Source organism: Mirounga angustirostris, unplaced genomic scaffold, assembly GCF_029215605.1.
Source record: "Mirounga angustirostris isolate CCGP_5_RB_7025 unplaced genomic scaffold, mMirAng1.0.hap1 SCAF_14, whole genome shotgun sequence".
Lineage (NCBI taxonomy): Eukaryota > Metazoa > Chordata > Mammalia > Carnivora > Phocidae > Mirounga > Mirounga angustirostris.
In genome coordinates, this window is record NW_026991722.1 from 52,227,624 (window position 1) to 52,245,377 (window position 17,754).

The following is a 17,754-nucleotide window of genomic DNA, read 5'->3' on the forward strand; positions in this document are numbered from 1 at the left end:
TCACAATCATCTTTATAACTTTTTTTCCTTCTTTTGGACTATTTCCTTGGAGGTATATTTCTCAGATCATCAAAAATTCAATGTTTATATTCTTTGATTTAGTGAATCTTAGTCTATATGACCGTATGGCTTTATTGTTAGGAGATGCCAACAGAATCACTGCTGTATTTCTCTTTTGCTTTTAGTTTCCCGAACTGCATAATGGTGGTAAACAATGTCTATGAGACTCCTTTAGCCTAGTGATGCAAATAAAAGTAAAAGAATATTTAGGAGTTGCTTGGGGGATAACTTACTGCTTGTATGATATCATACCACCCAACAGCTAATGGGTGGATCTTGCTAAAGTGGCTTCTTGTGGTTTTATAGAACAGAGCCAATCATTGGGGTGTAGCTGCTGCTCACTAATGTGGGAACAGTGTGTCCATATGACAGAGTAGATTAAGAATATTTCCCATTAGGGTGAAAGAGACCACTGACCGTCTATTATGTGCCATGTACATATTCTCTTAACAACCCTAGGAGCGAAGATAGTACCTCTGCTTCAGAGATGAGGAGATTATAGTTCACAGAAGTTAATTAACTCGCTCAAGGGCAGACAGTAAACAGCAGAGCCAGACTGCAAGGAGAGGTCTCTTTGACTCAAAGCCTACTGTCTTTTTCGCTCTACCATGATTGACTGTGGTTAGAGGGGATCTATAAGTGAAGGCTTAAGTGTATTCCTCAAGTACCCTGTTTATTGGCTTTGCAGAAAATGGGAAATGGTAGAACGTGTTAAGTCATATCCGACTCTTTCTTTGTAACAGATAATGAACCAAGCCAAGTCCCAGAGCCCAAGAAGACTTTGTCACCAACTCGTGCAGCGGAACCAAGCCAAACGGTAGATCCCAAACAGGGGCCGCAAGAACTTCAGGAACAGAAAATCCAGGTGCTTGAAGAGAAGGTTCTCCGACTCACAAGAACAGTTCTTGATCTCCAGTCTTCCATTGCTGGAGTGAATGAAAATCTCAAGCATACCATTCAGGACAATGCCAGCAAAATGCTGGCATCGTGGCTCAGTAACCTGCACCCCCAGCCGGTGCCCGACAGTGTTGTTGGCGGAGACACAGAGACCATCCAGCTTCCTGATGTCCTCAACAATAAGGAATCTGGCATGAAGGACATCAAGTCTGAATTGGCTGAGGTCAAGGATGCTCTGAAGAACAAGAGTGACAAACTGGAAGAGCTGGATGGGAAGGTAAAGGGGTATGAAGGACAGCTCAAACAGCTCCAGGAGGCTGCCCAGGGCCCTACGGTGACCATGACGACCAATGAGCTCTACCAAGCCTATGTCGATAGTAAGATTGATGCCCTGAGAGAGGAGCTCATGGAGGGAATGGACAGAAAGCTGGCCGATCTGAAGAACTCATGCGAGTACAAGCTGATTGGTCTCCAACAGCAGTGTGATGACTATGGGAGCAGCTACCTAGGAGTGATTGAGCTTATAGGAGAGAAGGAAACAAACCTGAAAAAAGAAATAAATGATCTTCGAGCCCGGGTACAAGATCCTTCAGCTCAGTCAAATTGCTGTGGTGGTGAAAAGAATGGTGACTTTGGGCAACAGATCAAGATGTTAGACCAGAAAATCGAAAGAGTTGCTGAAGCCACCAGAATGCTGAATGCACGAATGGACAATGAATTTGACCGCCTTGTAGTTCCAGAGCCAGATGTGGACTTTGATGCCAGATGGAATGAACTAGATGCAAGGATTAACGTGACAGAGAAGAACGCGGAAGAACATTGCTTTTACGTTGAAGAAACCCTTCGGGGGACGATTAATGGCGAGGTAGATGACCTGAAGCAACTTCTTGATCAGAAAATACAGTCTTTGGAAGAGCGCCTGGGGACTGTTCTCCTGGAGGTGGCCAACAGCACTGAGGCAGAACTCACTCCCCCAGCCTCAGCCTTACCGGGTGGGTCAGGGGCTGAGAACAAACAGATCATGATAGAGTTAAGTCACCTGAAGAACAAAGTTCAAGTTGTTGAGGATATTTGCCGGCAGAACTTTCAGAGACAGCCTCATGGCTTAGAAGATACTTTGCCAAATGGAGAAGACCACATAACGGGTGATAGTTTGAACCTTTTGAAATCTCTGAATGACACGATGCATAAGAAGTTTCAAGAAACTGAATGTAGCATCCAGAAACTTCAACAGGATTTTAGTTTTCTTTATTCTCAACTAAACCACACAGAGGACTACGTGAATCATCTCCAGAATGAGCTGAGCAGCTGTAGAGAAGGTAAAAATGCTGCAGTGGGTGGGTTTCCTAAGGGGGGCGAGCAAGGAAGGACGGTGGAGCCCCTCCCATCTCCCCGGAACCCCAAGGCTCATTGCTGCAGCCAGCTGGAGGAGAGGTGGCAGCACCTGCAGAGCCGGGTCCTCTCGCAGCTGGACACTTGTAAGGAAAACACGCACGGGGTCCAGAGGGATGTCTCCATGGTTGAGAGCAGGGTATCTCAAATGGAGAAAACCTGCAGCAAGCTGGACTCCATCTCAGGAAGTCTTCAGAGGATCAAAGAGGGGCTCAACAAGCATGTCAACAGCCTCTGGAGTTGTGTCAGGCAGATGAATGGGACACTCCGGTCACATTCCAGAGACATATCTGGCCTGAAGAATTCAGTCCAGCAGTTCTATAGCCACGTTTTCCAGATTTCTACCGACTTACAAGATCTGGCCAAATTTCAGCCATCAGCCAGTAAGTTGACCTTTACAATTCCATTTCTTGCATTTGTTTGCAACATGTATCATGCTAGATTTTGGATGGCCCCTGGGATTAACTACATCAGTCCTCCCCAAAGTGTGGTTCGTAGATTGGTGCCAGTTTGTGAATCACTGGTGCTGACTGGCAGTGAGATAAATACCCACATTGAGAGTATTTAGAAACTTCTATTGAAAACAGTTGGACTTCACTGTAGCATTCAAGCACACCTTCTGTGCATTTTACAGAAGTACCAGGACAACAGATTGAAAATGAAAAAGGAATACTCCTTCACCACAGGGGAGATGGCAAAATGTTGATCTGTGTACACCGTCATGTTGGTGAGCTTAGAGTTGGGGTCAGGTTTTTGGCATGACAGCTTGGAGCGGTGGATATTGTTGTCCCATCTTTTAGGGAGTCTCCTGTATGCTTATCGGCTCACCTGTCTACAAACCTCGCTTTTTGTTTGCGGGTGTCATTCTAATCTGTCCTCATCATCTTCGGGCTACCTCCTATTCTCTGAAATCTAAGGCCTAGATGATGGCAGGTAGAATACTATCCTCTTCCTTTCTAGAGACAGAGACAAGACCCTGGATGAAAAGCATTTTAGGGGCAGTAACTGTTGAAGGCCGTGTAGTGCTTAGAACAAGGAAGCACATCAGCTGTGCGTGGGACAATGCTTGCTGCACATTAAGATGCTCAGCAAATGTTTGTTGAATGAATGAATGAATGAATGGTTCCTTAATAACATGAAGTGATTTTTCAACAAAGTTCATTTCTTTCTTACTTGAGGGTTCAGCCCATCTTCCCTGAAGGACAGAGCTTCTCTTATACCTGGATTCTTTCATTTAGGTAGTCTCAATAATGAGACATCCTTTTCTAATTGGAGGCAGGGAGGGAAAATGAGTTCACATTTATTGAGCACTTTCTGTGTACCAGCACTGGGCTGGTTCCCTCAGGGGACATGTCTTAGAGCCCCCCAATCGCCTCATGGGGAAGGCGCACTACTTTCCCAAGGTTAAGTGTATCCAAGGGCATACAGCCAGAAAGTGGCAGAGCCAGGATGGGAACCCCAGGTGGGCTGCATCCAAGAATTGTCTTGTAGTCCAGAGCACATCTCCTTTGTGTGTCCCAGAATTGAACACAGATTTACTGGGTCCAAAAGGACTTGTTGAGGGCCAACTGTAGGCCCAGAAGGACCCCACTTCCTGATTCGCCCTCTCCCTGTTTCCTCCTCTCTTCCTCTTTGGGCCTTTATCACCTTTTTCACCTTGCTCAGCTCTAGGTGACAAAGGTCCTCACATGTTGAGCTGAGATTTTTATGGCCAGGATGGAGTGAAGCCTCTAGGATTTTATGTCCAAGCTGAGACATAAAACCCAAGTAGGGGAGGGCTGGAGCATAAGAGGCAGATGAGCCATGGTGAGTCCCAGGTAGGTCCCCAGGAAGCTGGAGGATCTGAGGTAGTCAGGTGGGAAAATGTTTTGGATGTTCCCAGAAATAAGACGTTTGTAGATAAGGAGGTACCCAGGCCAGTGTGGACCGGGAAGCTGGCTTCCACCCCAGTGCTGGGCCCACGTCGCTACGCTATTTATAACCCTCCCCTCCCCCCAGGCCCACACAGCTCCTCTATCTCTGGAATGTTGAGTAAAGGTCACAACACTGTGTGTGTTCATAGAATGATTGTCCTTGGGGTGACAGGGCTGTCTGGACGGTACTTTATAATAACAGGTTAAACCAGATATTTCCAGTTGATTTGCAACTCCCAGGCCGTGTGGGAAGCTGTGTTAACTCTTTCACACTTGTCTGTTGAAGGAGGAGTCAGAGGTGAATGTCTTTAAAGAGAATGTAGCTTCTAAAAGATTATCCTTCTGGAATGAATTCATTGCTGTGAATGTAGAATGCGTGGACTTTCGAGAATTCCATTGATTGAAAAGAACCAAAAATAAACAAGCAGGGCTCTCTCCTTGTATATAGCATCCCGGTCCGGGAGGTCTGGAGCCTGAGTAGCAGAGGTCCAGGGGCAAATCTGGAGTTAAGGTCACAGTGAAAGTCACACATTGGCCAGTAAAAAGTCAACAGAACGTTTATTGAGCACCTGCTGTGTGCAGGGCTCTGTGAGAGACATGGAGAGAATGAGTAGCAAGATCCTGACCCTCAAGGCATTTTCAGTCAGAGTGGGAAAGCCACATAGGTCTGCAGAGAGAATGAATGTAATGGTATGTAAGGCCAAGCCGGTGGTGTAGGGTTTATCCTTTCAGTTCATAAGGTCTCACTGAGCCTCTATTATGTGGTAGTTAATGAGCTATGTGTGTGGATTATATGGATGACAATGCACGTGACAATGACAGTCTGAGGGCCAACAAGCTGACAAAGGGATGGTCATGGGAACAGGGTGGGCATAGACACACTGGGTGTGTGGAGAGGCACGTGTGGCCCCTGTGGAAGTCGGGGGTGCTCCGCAGAGGAGAGAGCGCCTGAGTCAAGCCTTCAAGGTTGAGTAGGTTGAGAGTTTAGAGGCTGGAGGGGTGAAGAGTGAGGTGGAGTGATAAGAGAAGCTTCTGGAAGGAGGTGTTACTGGAACTGATAATGAAGGGATGGTTAGGGCCCAGAAAAGCGGGAGGGGGAGGTATACCTGGTAAGGAGTTGATATGAATGGGTCCATTATTTATTGCTGTGTAACAATCTACCCCAAATCTTGGGGGCTTAAAGCAACAAAGATTTATTGTTTTCCATTATTCTGGGCATCAGACACTCGAGGGGGGGCTTGGCTTAGCTTGGCTTGGTGGTTCTTCTCCATTTGGCATCAGCCTGAGTCAGTCACTCAGCTGTAATCAGCTGGCAGCTGGCCTGGCTGGGCTGGAAGGTCGGGGGTCCTCCCTGTGGCCATTCTCTGTCTCTCTCTCCATGTGGCTAACTTGGGCTGCTTCACAGCATGGCGGTCTCAGGGGAGTCAGACTCACTACGTGGTGACCGGCTCATAAAGGAAAGTGGAAGCTGCTGGGCCCCTTCCGGGCATGGCAGCCTGTCTGCCACATTTGTTAGTCAAAGCAAGTCAGCTCCTGAAGGGGGATGTGGTTTGTATGCTTTGGGAGGGAAGGAATATTAATGATAGTCATCATGTCTCCCTCAGGGAGCAAAGGCCCAGGGATGAGGATGCCTGATGTAGGTTTGGACCAGTGACCAGATGGCTGGACTGCCTGGGGAGGCAAAGCCTGGCCTTTATACCCAGTGCACTGCCCTGTTCTCCCATGCTGTTCTTTTCTTCAGAAGCATCCGTAAGGGGCCTGAATTTTCCAGAAGGCAGACAATGCGGGGGCCAGGGGCTTCAGCTGATGCTCATATAGCTCCAAGTCTATTTTGTTTCCCTCCCATTAGTGCAGATGTTCTTCCCTGGGGTTTGAAAGGGACTCTTGAAACTATTTGCAAATGTTGGCTGGTTTTTTTTTTTTTTTTTGGACCAAAGGTCCATGGCTTTAGTCTAGGAGGCAGAGAGGTGCCCAACTTCCAAAAAGTGAAGAACCAGTATCTCACCTTAAGCTCAGTAAAGTGGGTGTGATGTCTCTCTCCTGGCCCCCTCTACCCCACCTAGTCATTCCCATACTCATTCAACTGATACGATCTGAGCCGCGTCCTGGTGCTGCAGTGCCTGTCCTCACAAATGTTACACTCTCGTAGGGAAGACAATGCACAGCCAAGCGAACAATGATCTGATTTCAGCCAGTAATCAGTCTGCAAGGAAAGACACAACAGAGTAAGTTCATGGAGAAGAGGAGACAGCAATATGTTTTAGGTGAGTGGGCAGAGAGGGTTGCCCAGTGGAGAGGACATCTTTGTGGAGCCCTGCAGAGATCTGTGGGAAGTGTTCCAGGCAGACAGAACAGCAATGTGCAAAGGCCCTGGGGCAGTAATGAGTTTGTCCTGTTTGAAAAACTTAGAATGCTAGTTTTATCAAGTATATGAACAAAGGTAAGTCCTAAGCATGAAGATCAGAGAGCAGGTAGGAACCAGGTCATGTAGGATTTTATAGGCTATGGTAAAAGATTTGAGTTTTAAGTATGATGAGAAACTATCAGAGGATTTTGAGCCAGCCAGTGTTTATTATGTCCCAGGTTTGCAATCCCAACTATCTTCATGCTTTCTCTGGGACTTTGGGCAAGTCATTTATCTACCTAGTTACCTCACTTTCTGCATCTACTAATTGGAAATAATAATGACACTTACCTCAAAAAGTTGGTTTAAAGAGGATTAGTACTCATAAGGAGTGGAGTATTAAACAGTGCCTGGCCCCTGGTAATCACTCAATCAGTATTACCTATTATTTTAACCCTCTGTCCCCTATAATAGATGTTTACTCTGCTCCTGGCTGAACTTTCTCCCTTTCTCTTCCTACAACCCCCCAGGCATCCAGCCTCAGAGGAGCCAAAAGAGCCTGTCCACAAAGCAGACATGGGACGAGAGCCCTGTGTGTCGGGCTCCTGGCTGCTCCGTAGAAGGCTCCGGAAACCCAGTGGGGGTCTTCTCTCTTTCCCTTTCTTTTTCTTTTCTAAATTGGGGGTCAGGTGGGAAGTGTAAAAAGCCCAGAAATCTCCCCTCCCTAGCATTCAGGATTCACATTCAAATACTTCTGTTGATGAGAGGCTCAGCACTTGGGACTAAGTTAGGCTGCTAAGTCCTTTGTCCTTTTGTCCGATGTGGCCGGAGGGGTTTGGCCCACTGCCTGCACGCACTCACTCCCACTGTTGGAGACGTGTGGGGCCCTGCGCTTCTGGCCGGGACCCTCTGCCTTTCGCTTGGTCAGCATCTTGCGGGGCAGGAGTTGCTCTGTGGCGTGGGTAAAAGGCATCTTTTCCCGCCTGGGCCCCGAGGACTGCCCTGGCCTGTATCGAGCATTGTCAGCGTGGCTGGCTGCCCCCTTTGACAGCCGGGGCATCCCAGCCTCCCAGTGTGACCTAGACACTGAAGCCTGGTTGGACGCTGGTGCCTCTGACGGTGGGAGAGGGGGGAGTTCCCGGGATTGAGAAACCTGGGGCTCCTGCTGGGTGGGGACGGCAGGCGGAGGAAGACTTCTGTGCAACAGGGAAGCTCTCTTACCCTACGTCACAGTTCCAAGGAGGGACGTGCCCGCCTAGATACCAGGATGTTGTTTCAACCGACCCTGGTGACAGCAGCATCACTTCCTTTTTCGAATCCCCCCATCTGTTTCTTCTGCTCACATCAGAGGGCTGTTTCTCCTAGTACTTGAATTATAGTAAGCACGGTGCTTCATTTAGGAGTGTTAGAGATTTAGGAATCCCATCGTTATCAAGTGGCCAATGCAGGCTGTACCACAAGAATGAAAAAGCATGGATTTTCCAAAGATTTAACCATAAAACCTGGCCAGGGGAAGAGTGGCCTGATGCCACAATGCTGGCTTGGGCCCTCAACTTGAAATTGGCTGAATCGGGGGCCAGTTTAGGTCCAAGATAGCATGATGGACCAAGTCAGCGTTTTATAAATACATAAAGGCTAAAACAGACTGCATACACTCAGACCAGCCTGACTCCAGCAGTTCGCACCCTTTCACCCTGTGGGCGCCTGGTGCTGGTGATGCCCTTTGGCGGGTGTAAGGAGCTGCTGCGTGGTGTTCTCCGGGCTGAGCTCTCCCCCGTAGCGGCATGCAAGAATCCTCAGGGAGCTTTTGAAAAGTAAGAAATCCTGGGCTCAGTCAGGAGATTCCTGCTCAATAGGGATGAAATGAGACCTAGGAATTTGTAATCAAATTTGTAATTAAAACAAAGACCCCCTAGCTCTGGTCCCAGAAGCAGAAGGAAGGCTACTTGAAAGGCAGCAGGATATCACCACCCAGGGTGAACTGTGCCCAAAGGAAGGGGAGAAACAGGGAGCAAGGGAGAGGAGAGAGAATGAAAAGGCCAACTTTTTTTTTTTTTTTTTTTAAGATTTTATTTATTTTTATTTGAGAGAGAGAGAATGAGAGAGAGGGAGTACATGAGAGGGGGGAGGGTCAGAGGGAGAAGCAGGCTCCCCACTGAGCAGGGAGCCCGATGCGGGACTCGATCCCAGGACTCCAGGATCATGACCTGAGCCGAAGGCAGTCGCCTAACCAACTGAGCCACCCAGGCGCCCCAAAAAGGCCAACTTTGACACTGGGTGGGCAACAAAAGGGGACTTGGTGTGAGCCAGTCCACTTGCAGACTCCTCTAGTTGTTGATAGGACATGCTTTATTTACATCTTGATTACTGCAGCTTCATAGTAAGTCTTAAAACCAGGGAGTGTAGATCCTGTGCATTTCCATAGGGATTTTAGAAGCAGCTTGTGAAGTTCTACCAAAAAAGAAAAAAAATTCCCAGGTGATGTTGAAGCTCAGCGAGGTGAGACTCCCCCCAACCCCGGGATTCTGTGATTGCAAATTCCTTCCCATTTCAAATGTGCTGCCACTGCGAGTACGGCTGTGTGTGCCTCTCAGTGTTCTCTAGGTTGTGCTGGTCGGACATGTGGACCCGTTTTCGCTGTGGAGCCCGATTCCAGGGCTTCCCGCGTGGTTGCGTCGGGACACACTGTGTTGCCCTCTGCAGGAGGCCACACCGTGCTCCCGGGCGGCGCTGAGGGCTTCTCGTCCTTCCAGCCAGAGCCACCAGCCGCATCTAGGTCACGGTGAGCTCAGAGTAGAACCGGTGTCGCCAGGAGACCAGGTCAGGTGTTCTGCAGGGTCTCGCCGCCCCTGCAGCCTCCAGCATGCCTGCGGTGCTCCACTCTGGGGGGGCCCTTGGGCCTTGTCCGCCAGCCGAGCGGCTGCGGGGAGCCTGAGCAGCCCCTTCCTGCGGCCCACGCTGGCAGTTAGCTGCGAAGACTTGGTGGGCATCCTGTAGGCGTTTGGAGGCCCGATGGCCACCTGTAAGGTGCTTGCAGGGTTGCAGGCTTCCTGGCAGGCTGGCTGCCCCCTCTGCCGGGCACCCTGCACAGTGCCCCGCTCCCACGGGCACCCGGTTCGGTCTGGTTGGCAGGAGGGGGCCGCGGAGCTGGCCCACTGAGCAGACTGGGCAGATGAGGCAGGAGGGGTCCGTGGCCTTCCCGCAGCCGGGGCCCCGACTCCAGCACCGGAGGCCAGCGTCCGTCCCCCACGGCCTCTGCTTCTGTAACAGACACCACCTAAGGGCCCTCCTTCCTGCAGTCTCCCCCCACCATGCAGCAGGCCTCCCTTTGGTGTTCCCTGGTGGCCGCAGGACACAGACACAGCCCGGACTCCTGTCCGCCCAGATGGGGCGCAAAGTGGCCGCAGGACACCAGTTCTTAGCACATCAGCTCACGGGTTCCTGGGGATTTGCTTCCGCAGGTCTTCGCTTTCGTGAAGTCAGAATTCTAGAGGGGCAGGAGTGGTCTTTGGTAGTCGGGTACCAGGCCCGTCTGCAGAAGGTGGGGTGCTGCCAGCCGGCTGGGGCGGCCTGGGGCCACAAGGGCAGATCAGGACTGGAGCCTGGAGCGGTTCCCCAGCCCGCGGCGGCGCACATGGGGCCCGCGGCGGCCCTTCCTATGCCGCTGTCAGGTTAGACGCCCCGGGCAGCAACACTGGGCTCTTCGGGACAACTCAGTTCAAATGGTCACTCTCTGAATTAGAAACACATGTTGAGCTCAGAAAGACATCCACTGCCAGGAGTGATCTCTCCAGAATGAGCAAAATGCTGTCCAGTCTTTGTTACAACTTTGTAATAAATGTATATGCATTGGAAACACCACGTGATACCGTGATGCTGGAGAGCGGGCATGAGCTGGGGGGGGGGGGCGGCGGGGGGGGGCGGGCTGGGGAAATGACTGGACCCAGGGCCGCTCTCTCCTTACTCTCCTGGCTGAGACGCCTCGGAGCAGTCAGTTGCCCACAGCAGGCCTGGGTGTCCTCCCCAAGGAGATTAGTGGAGGATATTTGTTCCAAGGGGTATACTTGTGCATTCTTTGCCTTCTGCTCGGTGTGGCAAGCCTGGGTGTTGAGGGAGTGGTGGCTATAAAAGAGCTGTCGCTGTCTCTGAGGACCAGCATTGCCCTTGGTGACAATGAGTTTTGGGCAGAATTCAGGTACCTAATGCAATGGCTGGCAGGAGTTAGAGTGCAGCCCATAGTATCTTCTAGCCTTCGTTCATTCACCAAACACTTAAATGTCTCAATGTCAGGTGCCAGGCTCTGTGCCAAACCCTGAGGATAAAAGATTATTAAAATGTGTCCTGAACGGCTCATTATCCAGCATGACAGGAACAATACAAACAAATTGAAAGAGACTAAAACAAGTCATCCAACTAATGAAAAGAACTCTGAAGAAACACACAATGTAAGAAAACAAACATGTAACAACACCCTTAAAGAGCCTTCTTTCTTTTTGGAGGCTTTCCTTGCGCACCATGTGATCTTGACCATGGATCATGTGTAAAGGTGAGGCACTGGGTAAGATTTCATGCGGGGGGCTTCATTATGGGGCCAGTTTGAAGATTCTCCCCTTCTCCAACCTAAGCTATTATTAGTGTACTGGGAGCGAAGCAGGAAAAGGGGGTTGGGAGCCTCCTAATGCAGCAGGCAGACTTTGTGTTTCCAGACTGTTCTCTCACTCCTGTCCTCCATTGTGGCTGATGTCCCCATGTCTGCAGTCCCTCTGCCTCAGTTTCTGTCTAACCCAACACTTCTCAACCAGGGTTCTGAAAGAGAACTGAGGCCTGACGCTGTTCCATTGAGTGATGCGAATTCTCTTCTCTGTATCTAAGTATTAGCTCTGTATTATCCTTAGTATGACTGAGAAAGTGGTGAATCGTTTTCCATAGGGCTTAATTCTCTCATGGAGCACTGGTCAGTCCCTTTGGGGCTGGAGGTGGATGAGCTACGTGGCTCTTTGGTGGATGGGGAGCACGTGTACGATCACCACAGTTACCTTGGTGAGTTTGAAAACGAGACAGTGGGTCCAGATGCGATCACTGATCGCTGTGTAGCTCCAGGACTTGGGCCCTGCAGGTACCATACAGACTGCAGAGGTGGGTGGGGCTGGAGGCTGCTATCTGCCATTCCTGGTTATTTTTAGATGCCTCTTGGACCCTCAGGAAGCCTTCCTGGAAGCCTGCCTGGTTCCAGGAATGTACTCATAGGAGGAAGGGCTGGAGGCTTCCTGGTGTGTCACAGCGCCATCCCCCGAGGGCAGGGAAATGTGAATCAGAAGTTTCCTCCGGTGGACTTCCCCTCAGTTGGTGGCAAGAGGCGCAGGGTGTTTCTGCTCCTTTGGGGCCTGTGCCTGCTGCAGAGGGGCCTTAAGCTCCCTGATGCCTGCTGGGGTCACTGTGGCATCTGCGTTCGGCAGGGCTTTGGCTTGTGGAACCATCCAGTGACCCCCAGACTTGCCGGTTTGAGAGAACATAAGGTGGTTGGGGGCAGCAGGTCCCGTTCAGTAATTCGTGATAGACCTGTGGTATCATCATGTGGTGAAATCCGAAGTTTTAGTGCTGGGGCCAAGAATGGTGCTGTTCTGGGGAGGCAACCATTGTGTGGAAAGGCTGAAAATCCTCCCACCTCCCCTGGCCACTGTGCAGGGGTCCCCAGTGACCTCACCAGCTCCTGGGTGACCTGAGGGCAGCCTGCCCCGTGGCCCACCTTCTGAAGCTGTGGGGCATGCTGTGCCCCCGCTCTGGTGGATGCGCTGGGCTCGCCAGGCCCGTGCCCAGGACGCTGCTGATGCACAAGCACATACCTTCCCAGGGAGCCGAGCCCATCAGGTCTCACCCAGGGGCCTGGGGCTGAGCAGTTGAGTCTGAGGTTCTTAACCTTTCTCTCCACTTTCCAAATGCTCAGCCGAGGAGCCCTCAGAAGCACTGCCGCCCCCCCGGCCCCGAGGAAAGACCCCGCAGGTGCCTGGAAGGCCCTCCCACCCGGCTCTGGAGGAGGCCCCCACGGAGGCCTCTCATCCCCAGCCGACCCCTCTGCCGACACCGAGCGCTCCCCTGCTTCCTGAGGACTCCAGAAGATGGCCACACACGGGCCAGTGGCCTGTCCTGCCCAAGAGACCCCCGCAGCCACTGCCCCCGCCAACACGGCTGGACTGGACAGGGATGCCCTACTTGCCTGGCTCCACGGGGGTCATTATGGAGACTGGAGAGGCCGGGCCTCCGGGGAGGATGGGCGTGTCGGGGAGGGGCCTGCCCCAAGGAGTGGACGGCCAGACGGGGCAGGGGCCCATCCCCAGCGCCGAAGGCTTCGCGGGAGCACCAGGTAGGGCCCCTGTGGCTGGGCACATCTGAGTTGGGGGCGGGGGGCATTGTGAGAATATATGGAGGGTCAGCCTGAGCCTTAGGGGGTCTGCTGCAGGGTCTTTCCGGGTGCAAGTTCCAAAAAGCTCTTGAGAGGTGCTGAGGGATGAGTTCATGCTAATCGAACCCCCAGAGGCTGGGGCACCCCCAGGGTTAGTGCAGTAAACATCTCGTCCCAGTTCCAGTAGGAAAGTGTACCTAGGAGACCAGTGTGGACTGGGAGCCTCCGCAGCAGCAGAGAACACCGCCCCTCAGAGTGGGTGGGCCAGAAGGTTCTGGCTCAAATCTCAGCCATGTGACCACAGGCTTTGGGGCCTGGGGCAGCTTCGTAACCCCTGGAAAGCTCAGCTCCTTCACAGGCAAAGTGGGGGTCATAGTGGGAGCTTTGGGGGCAGCTCTGAGGGTGATGGAGAAAAGCCTCATTCAGCACTTGGCCAGGAAGGGCTACTTGCGAGTTGTGCAGGGCAAGGCAGGAGGGAGAAGAAAAAGGGAGCGAGCAGGTGTGGGACCCCTGCTGCGTGCCAGGGACTGAATCAGGTGCTGGGGCTGCTGTAGCTGTCCTGAGGGCGCTGTGCAGTCCAGAGTAGTCCCGTTTAACACGTGCGGGACCGGAGGCTCGGGGCGGGGACAGGTAAGCGGAGGGTGCTGCGTAGGACAGTGCGAAGCGGAGCAGGCTGACCCCAGCGCCATGGCTGCCAGGCAGGCGGGGCCCGTGCCGCGGACACAGGGAAGCACGGTGCTTGGTTCCTGCTCAGCCACCCCAAGCTGCAGCCATCACAGCTCTCCCCCAGGCGACTGTGCCTGTCCGGAGAGGACACTTCCTCTCCTGGCCGTGCCAGGCATTACGGCTGTCATCTCCTGCCGTTTGGCCCTTTGTCCATCCGTGCTTCCACCCCCCACCCATCCATGCAGGCACGCCGCAAGCACCGGCCAGCCTCCTCTTTCTCTTCCTCCACCAGCCAGCTTGCCCTTAGGGCTCTTCTCTGGTCGGGAGAAGCGGGCCAGTGAGGAAGCAGGCACCGCGGGGGCACAGCTGTGCCTCTCCTTCTGGGAAGGCAGCTTGCCGGGGGCGGGGGGTGCTTGTTTGGTCTATTTAAAGAAATAGCGTGAGGAGCAGGGAGAAAAAGCGGGGCTCCTGTTTGACATTCGACCCCATTTTGTTTTTCAGGATACCCCAACTCCCCTCCGGTAGCCTCCCCAGGTACGTGTGCTGGGGGGCCAGGCCGCCTCTGCCCCTCCCCGGCGGCGTGTCCCGCGTGCTCCCTCTGGGCTGTTAGTGTGGGTGGAAGCCGGGGTCCACCAGCTGAGGGGGAGACCGCCGCCTACTGGACTGACCTCCCCGCCGCCAAGATTTGCTCCTCAGAGAGGGTCAGGGTCTTGCCCGAGACAAGGACTTGCCCTCATACCTCAGCCAGCTCGCGGAGCTGGCCGAGAGGCTCACCGGCCGGGTCTCTGCCTGGTGCCGCGCCCAGCTTCCCGGTTCCCCACCCTGCACACGTGTGGGTGTCGGGGGCTCAGGGTGGGCACGGGGTCGCACAGCTTCTCACACGTGCATGCGGCCTCGCGTGTCCACCCCCGGCCAAGTGCGCGTCCCACTGCGCGTCCCACGGGCTTTACCACCTTAAGGCGGAAGAGTACAGCTGAGGCTGCCTGTCCAGCCTGGCACACGGGCCTCAGTGCTCCAGGCCCTGCCCTCTAACCCCTGCGAATGTTCCACGTCCTCTCGGCTCCAGGGGTTCCAGTGCCTTCTCTGGTGTCTTTCTCTGCGGGGCTCACTCAGAAGCCTTTCCCCAGCGACGGCGGCGTCGTCCTCTTTAACAAAGTGCTGGTGAACGACGGACATGTGTACAACCCCAACACCGGTAAGCTCGGAGACCGTGCGCTGTCTCCCAACGCCAGTGGGGCCCCCGGTCCCGTCTGCTTCCCCGGGGCCTGTGGGTGGGGTGCGGGCGCCACGCTGGAGGAGATGCCTGGGCAGCTGCGGGCGCGTGAGGGACCAGCTGGCCCCTGGTGCTCTTCCCCACTTGGTGGGGTTTGATGGAGGTTTCCAGCTCACAGGCTGCAGGGTGGGCGGGTGTGCGGTGACATTTTCTAGTCATGAGATCAGCATACCAGCCCTCGGCACTTGCCATGGGAAGCGCCGTTCCACTTGTTGGTGGAGGTCGTGGAGCTCTGCCCACCACAGTTACTGCGCCCTGGCCACCCCCAGCTGTCCCTCCATGCCAGCGAGAGGCCTTTTTCTGTGTCCTGTTCTCACACTGAGACAGGACAGACGGGACACCAACCCCCTGCCCTGTCTCCTTCAGAAGCTTGTTGTTTATGAACAGAGCCGAGAAAGGGGACAGCATTCCTTCCAGAAGGGGCCAGACCCTGCTTGTGGGGTCTCCTGCTCTGGAACAGAACGACTTCAGTTGTGGGCCTGGGTTCTGCCTGTGGCAACTGTGTTGTTCCCCAGCCCCTGACGAGAGTGAGGACCAAGGTCACCTCAGGTTCCTGCGGTGTAAGCTTCCTCCTTTCCATCACACCTGAGCCTGGGCTTCTGTCCATCTTTGTCCCCGGAGACTAGAGTCAGAGCCTTCCTGAGAGGCCAGACACGGCATCTTGTCCCCCATATGAAGGGAAGGCGGGTCAGGGCCCCCCTTCCCTGCCGAGCCCCTGGGCAGCACGGAGGGCAGTACAGCTCCAGGTGGGCCCGGGGCAGGTCAGGGCAGAGCCCCGCCGCAGGTGCTGAGGGCCCACGCAGCTGGGCGGCCTTTCCCGAGTAGCCCCCAGAGTCTGAGAAGCCGGTCTCTGAGCCCATCAAGCGCCAGCGTGCTGAGGTGCCCACACGGGTCCTCGCCCAGGAGCTACATGGGTGTGACGGCAGGTGGGAGTTGAGGGAGGTTACGGGATTCCTTCTCAGCAGAGTTTTTAGCCCTCACCCTCATGTCTGCCCTTCGTGGCCGTATAATAAATCCCACAGTGGTTCTTAAGTTTTAGTGAGCGTAAAAATAACCTGCAGAGCTTGAAAAAAATGGAACTCAAGTATCCTCCAGGCCAGTTGAAGTCAAGCGCAGGACTCTTTTTTTTTTTTTTTTTTTAAATATTTTGAGTGAGCGAGCATGAGGAGAGGCGCAGAAGGAGAAGCAGACTCCCCGCTGAACAGGGAGCCCAACATGGGGCTCGATCCCAGGACCCCGAGATCATGACCTGAGCCAAAGGCAGACCTTTAACCAACTGAGCCACCCAGGCGCCCCAGGACTCTGCAGTTTTAACCTGCTCTTGAGCCACAGAGGCAGGCCGGGGTGCAAGAAGTGCCTTTGCTTTCAGGGACCTTTATTTTCTACTCAAATGCAGCCTCCTCCTGGAGCCCTCACTCCATGCTGCTTCGGCGGTGGGGATAGCTTGTCCACCCTGACAGGTCAGGTGGTCTTGGCAAGAAGGGACGGTGGCACATTTCTGGCACATTCCAGGATGCCCAGCCCAGAACTGTATTCTCTCGTTGAGCAGGTCCTCAGTAAAGGAAATTCTGGGGGACCCTGAGTGTGGACTCAGCACAGGCAGTCTCTAAGTGAGGAAAGAGGCCATGGGCCCGGAGCGCTGGGACCAGGTCTGTTTTCAGGGTCCAGGTGCCTCTCAGGAAGACTGTGGAGCTTCAGATTACTCACCATTACAAGCTGGGGAAGAGAGCAGGGTGGCCTGGCATTTTCTCTTTTTCAGGGCAGATGAAGACCCAGCCCCCGAGATTCCTTCTCAGCTCCTGGGCCCTCCATTCTGTCACTCTTGGCCTGTGGTCAGCGTCCATGTCTAGCTCCCTTCCCACAGCCCCGGGGAAGTGGCTGCTGCAAGCGCTTGGTGCGGGCTCCGACCTCGTCTGGCTTTGGGGCCAGTTGTCGCTTTGCAAATGGTGCATCTACAAATCTAGCTCCTCTTTCTCATGCCATCTCCTTACCTCTGAGCACTGCTTCCCCAGGCCCAGAACCTGTGGGTCATTGGCTCCATGAATGCCAGCTTATTTCTGGCCATAAGTGGATGCCACCTGTATACTGGTCCAAGACAAGGAGCCTGGCTCTTCTGCATGAGGACTGGCTGTGGTCTCTCCCACAAGCTTTGTGGCTTCTTTTTGGCCCCGTCTCCTCAGGAAGCAACTCAAACATTTCGTAGATTCTGTGCCCAGCACACACATTGTGAGGCTTATTCTAAGTGGGTCTTGGGGTGCTTTCCATGCTGGAGAAAACTCCCAAATGGCAACCAGAATCCGGGCAGCTGGTGCCGCCCCACTAAACCTTAGGGGAGGTAGGAGCAGGCCCCGGGCTGGGCCCCAGCCCTGAGTCTTGCTGCCGGTGCTGCACACAGCATGGCGAAGGCGGGTATGCCGTGCTGCCGGGAATGTTAGAGGGCCTGAGCTCTCTTCCAGCAAGGCTGGCTAGTTCTCTCCCTGCACAACTGCGGGGGGCAAGTTCTGAGGGCTGCTCTGGGTGGAGGTGAGTTACGGTGATCGTACCACATGCTGGGGGTTTGGCAGTATTTGTCCTCTTCTGGAGGTTACAAGCAGAAGACGGGGTCTCACCGTGAGGATTGGGTTTGTTGCAAAGGGCAGTGCCAGCTAAGGGGGTCTGTCGCTGGGTGGGCGTAGGGCAGGTTCAAGTACAGAAAGGGGCCACCTCCCTTCAGATCAGCCTGCCTTCTATGGGTTGGGTGACCAACTCTCCCGGTTTGTCTCCTGGGACAGTCCTGGAAAAACAGATCGTTAGTCTCCCAAATCTGGGT

At 53.6% G+C, this 17,754-nt stretch overlaps 1 protein-coding gene across 2 annotated transcripts in view; it reads left to right on the forward strand.

The window, feature by feature from the left end:
• Positions 1–17,754, forward strand: part of EMILIN2 (elastin microfibril interfacer 2) — a 52,031-nt gene that overhangs the window by 33,193 nt on the left and 1,084 nt on the right. For both annotated transcript variants that reach the window (XM_045886978.3, XM_064577868.1), the window contains exons 4-7: positions 804–2,732; positions 12,551–12,967; positions 14,174–14,206; positions 14,739–14,867. In XM_045886978.3, coding sequence (XP_045742934.2) covers positions 804–2,732; positions 12,551–12,967; positions 14,174–14,206; positions 14,739–14,867 — 2,508 coding nt within the window. The remainder of the gene's footprint in view (positions 1–803; positions 2,733–12,550; positions 12,968–14,173; positions 14,207–14,738; positions 14,868–17,754) is intronic.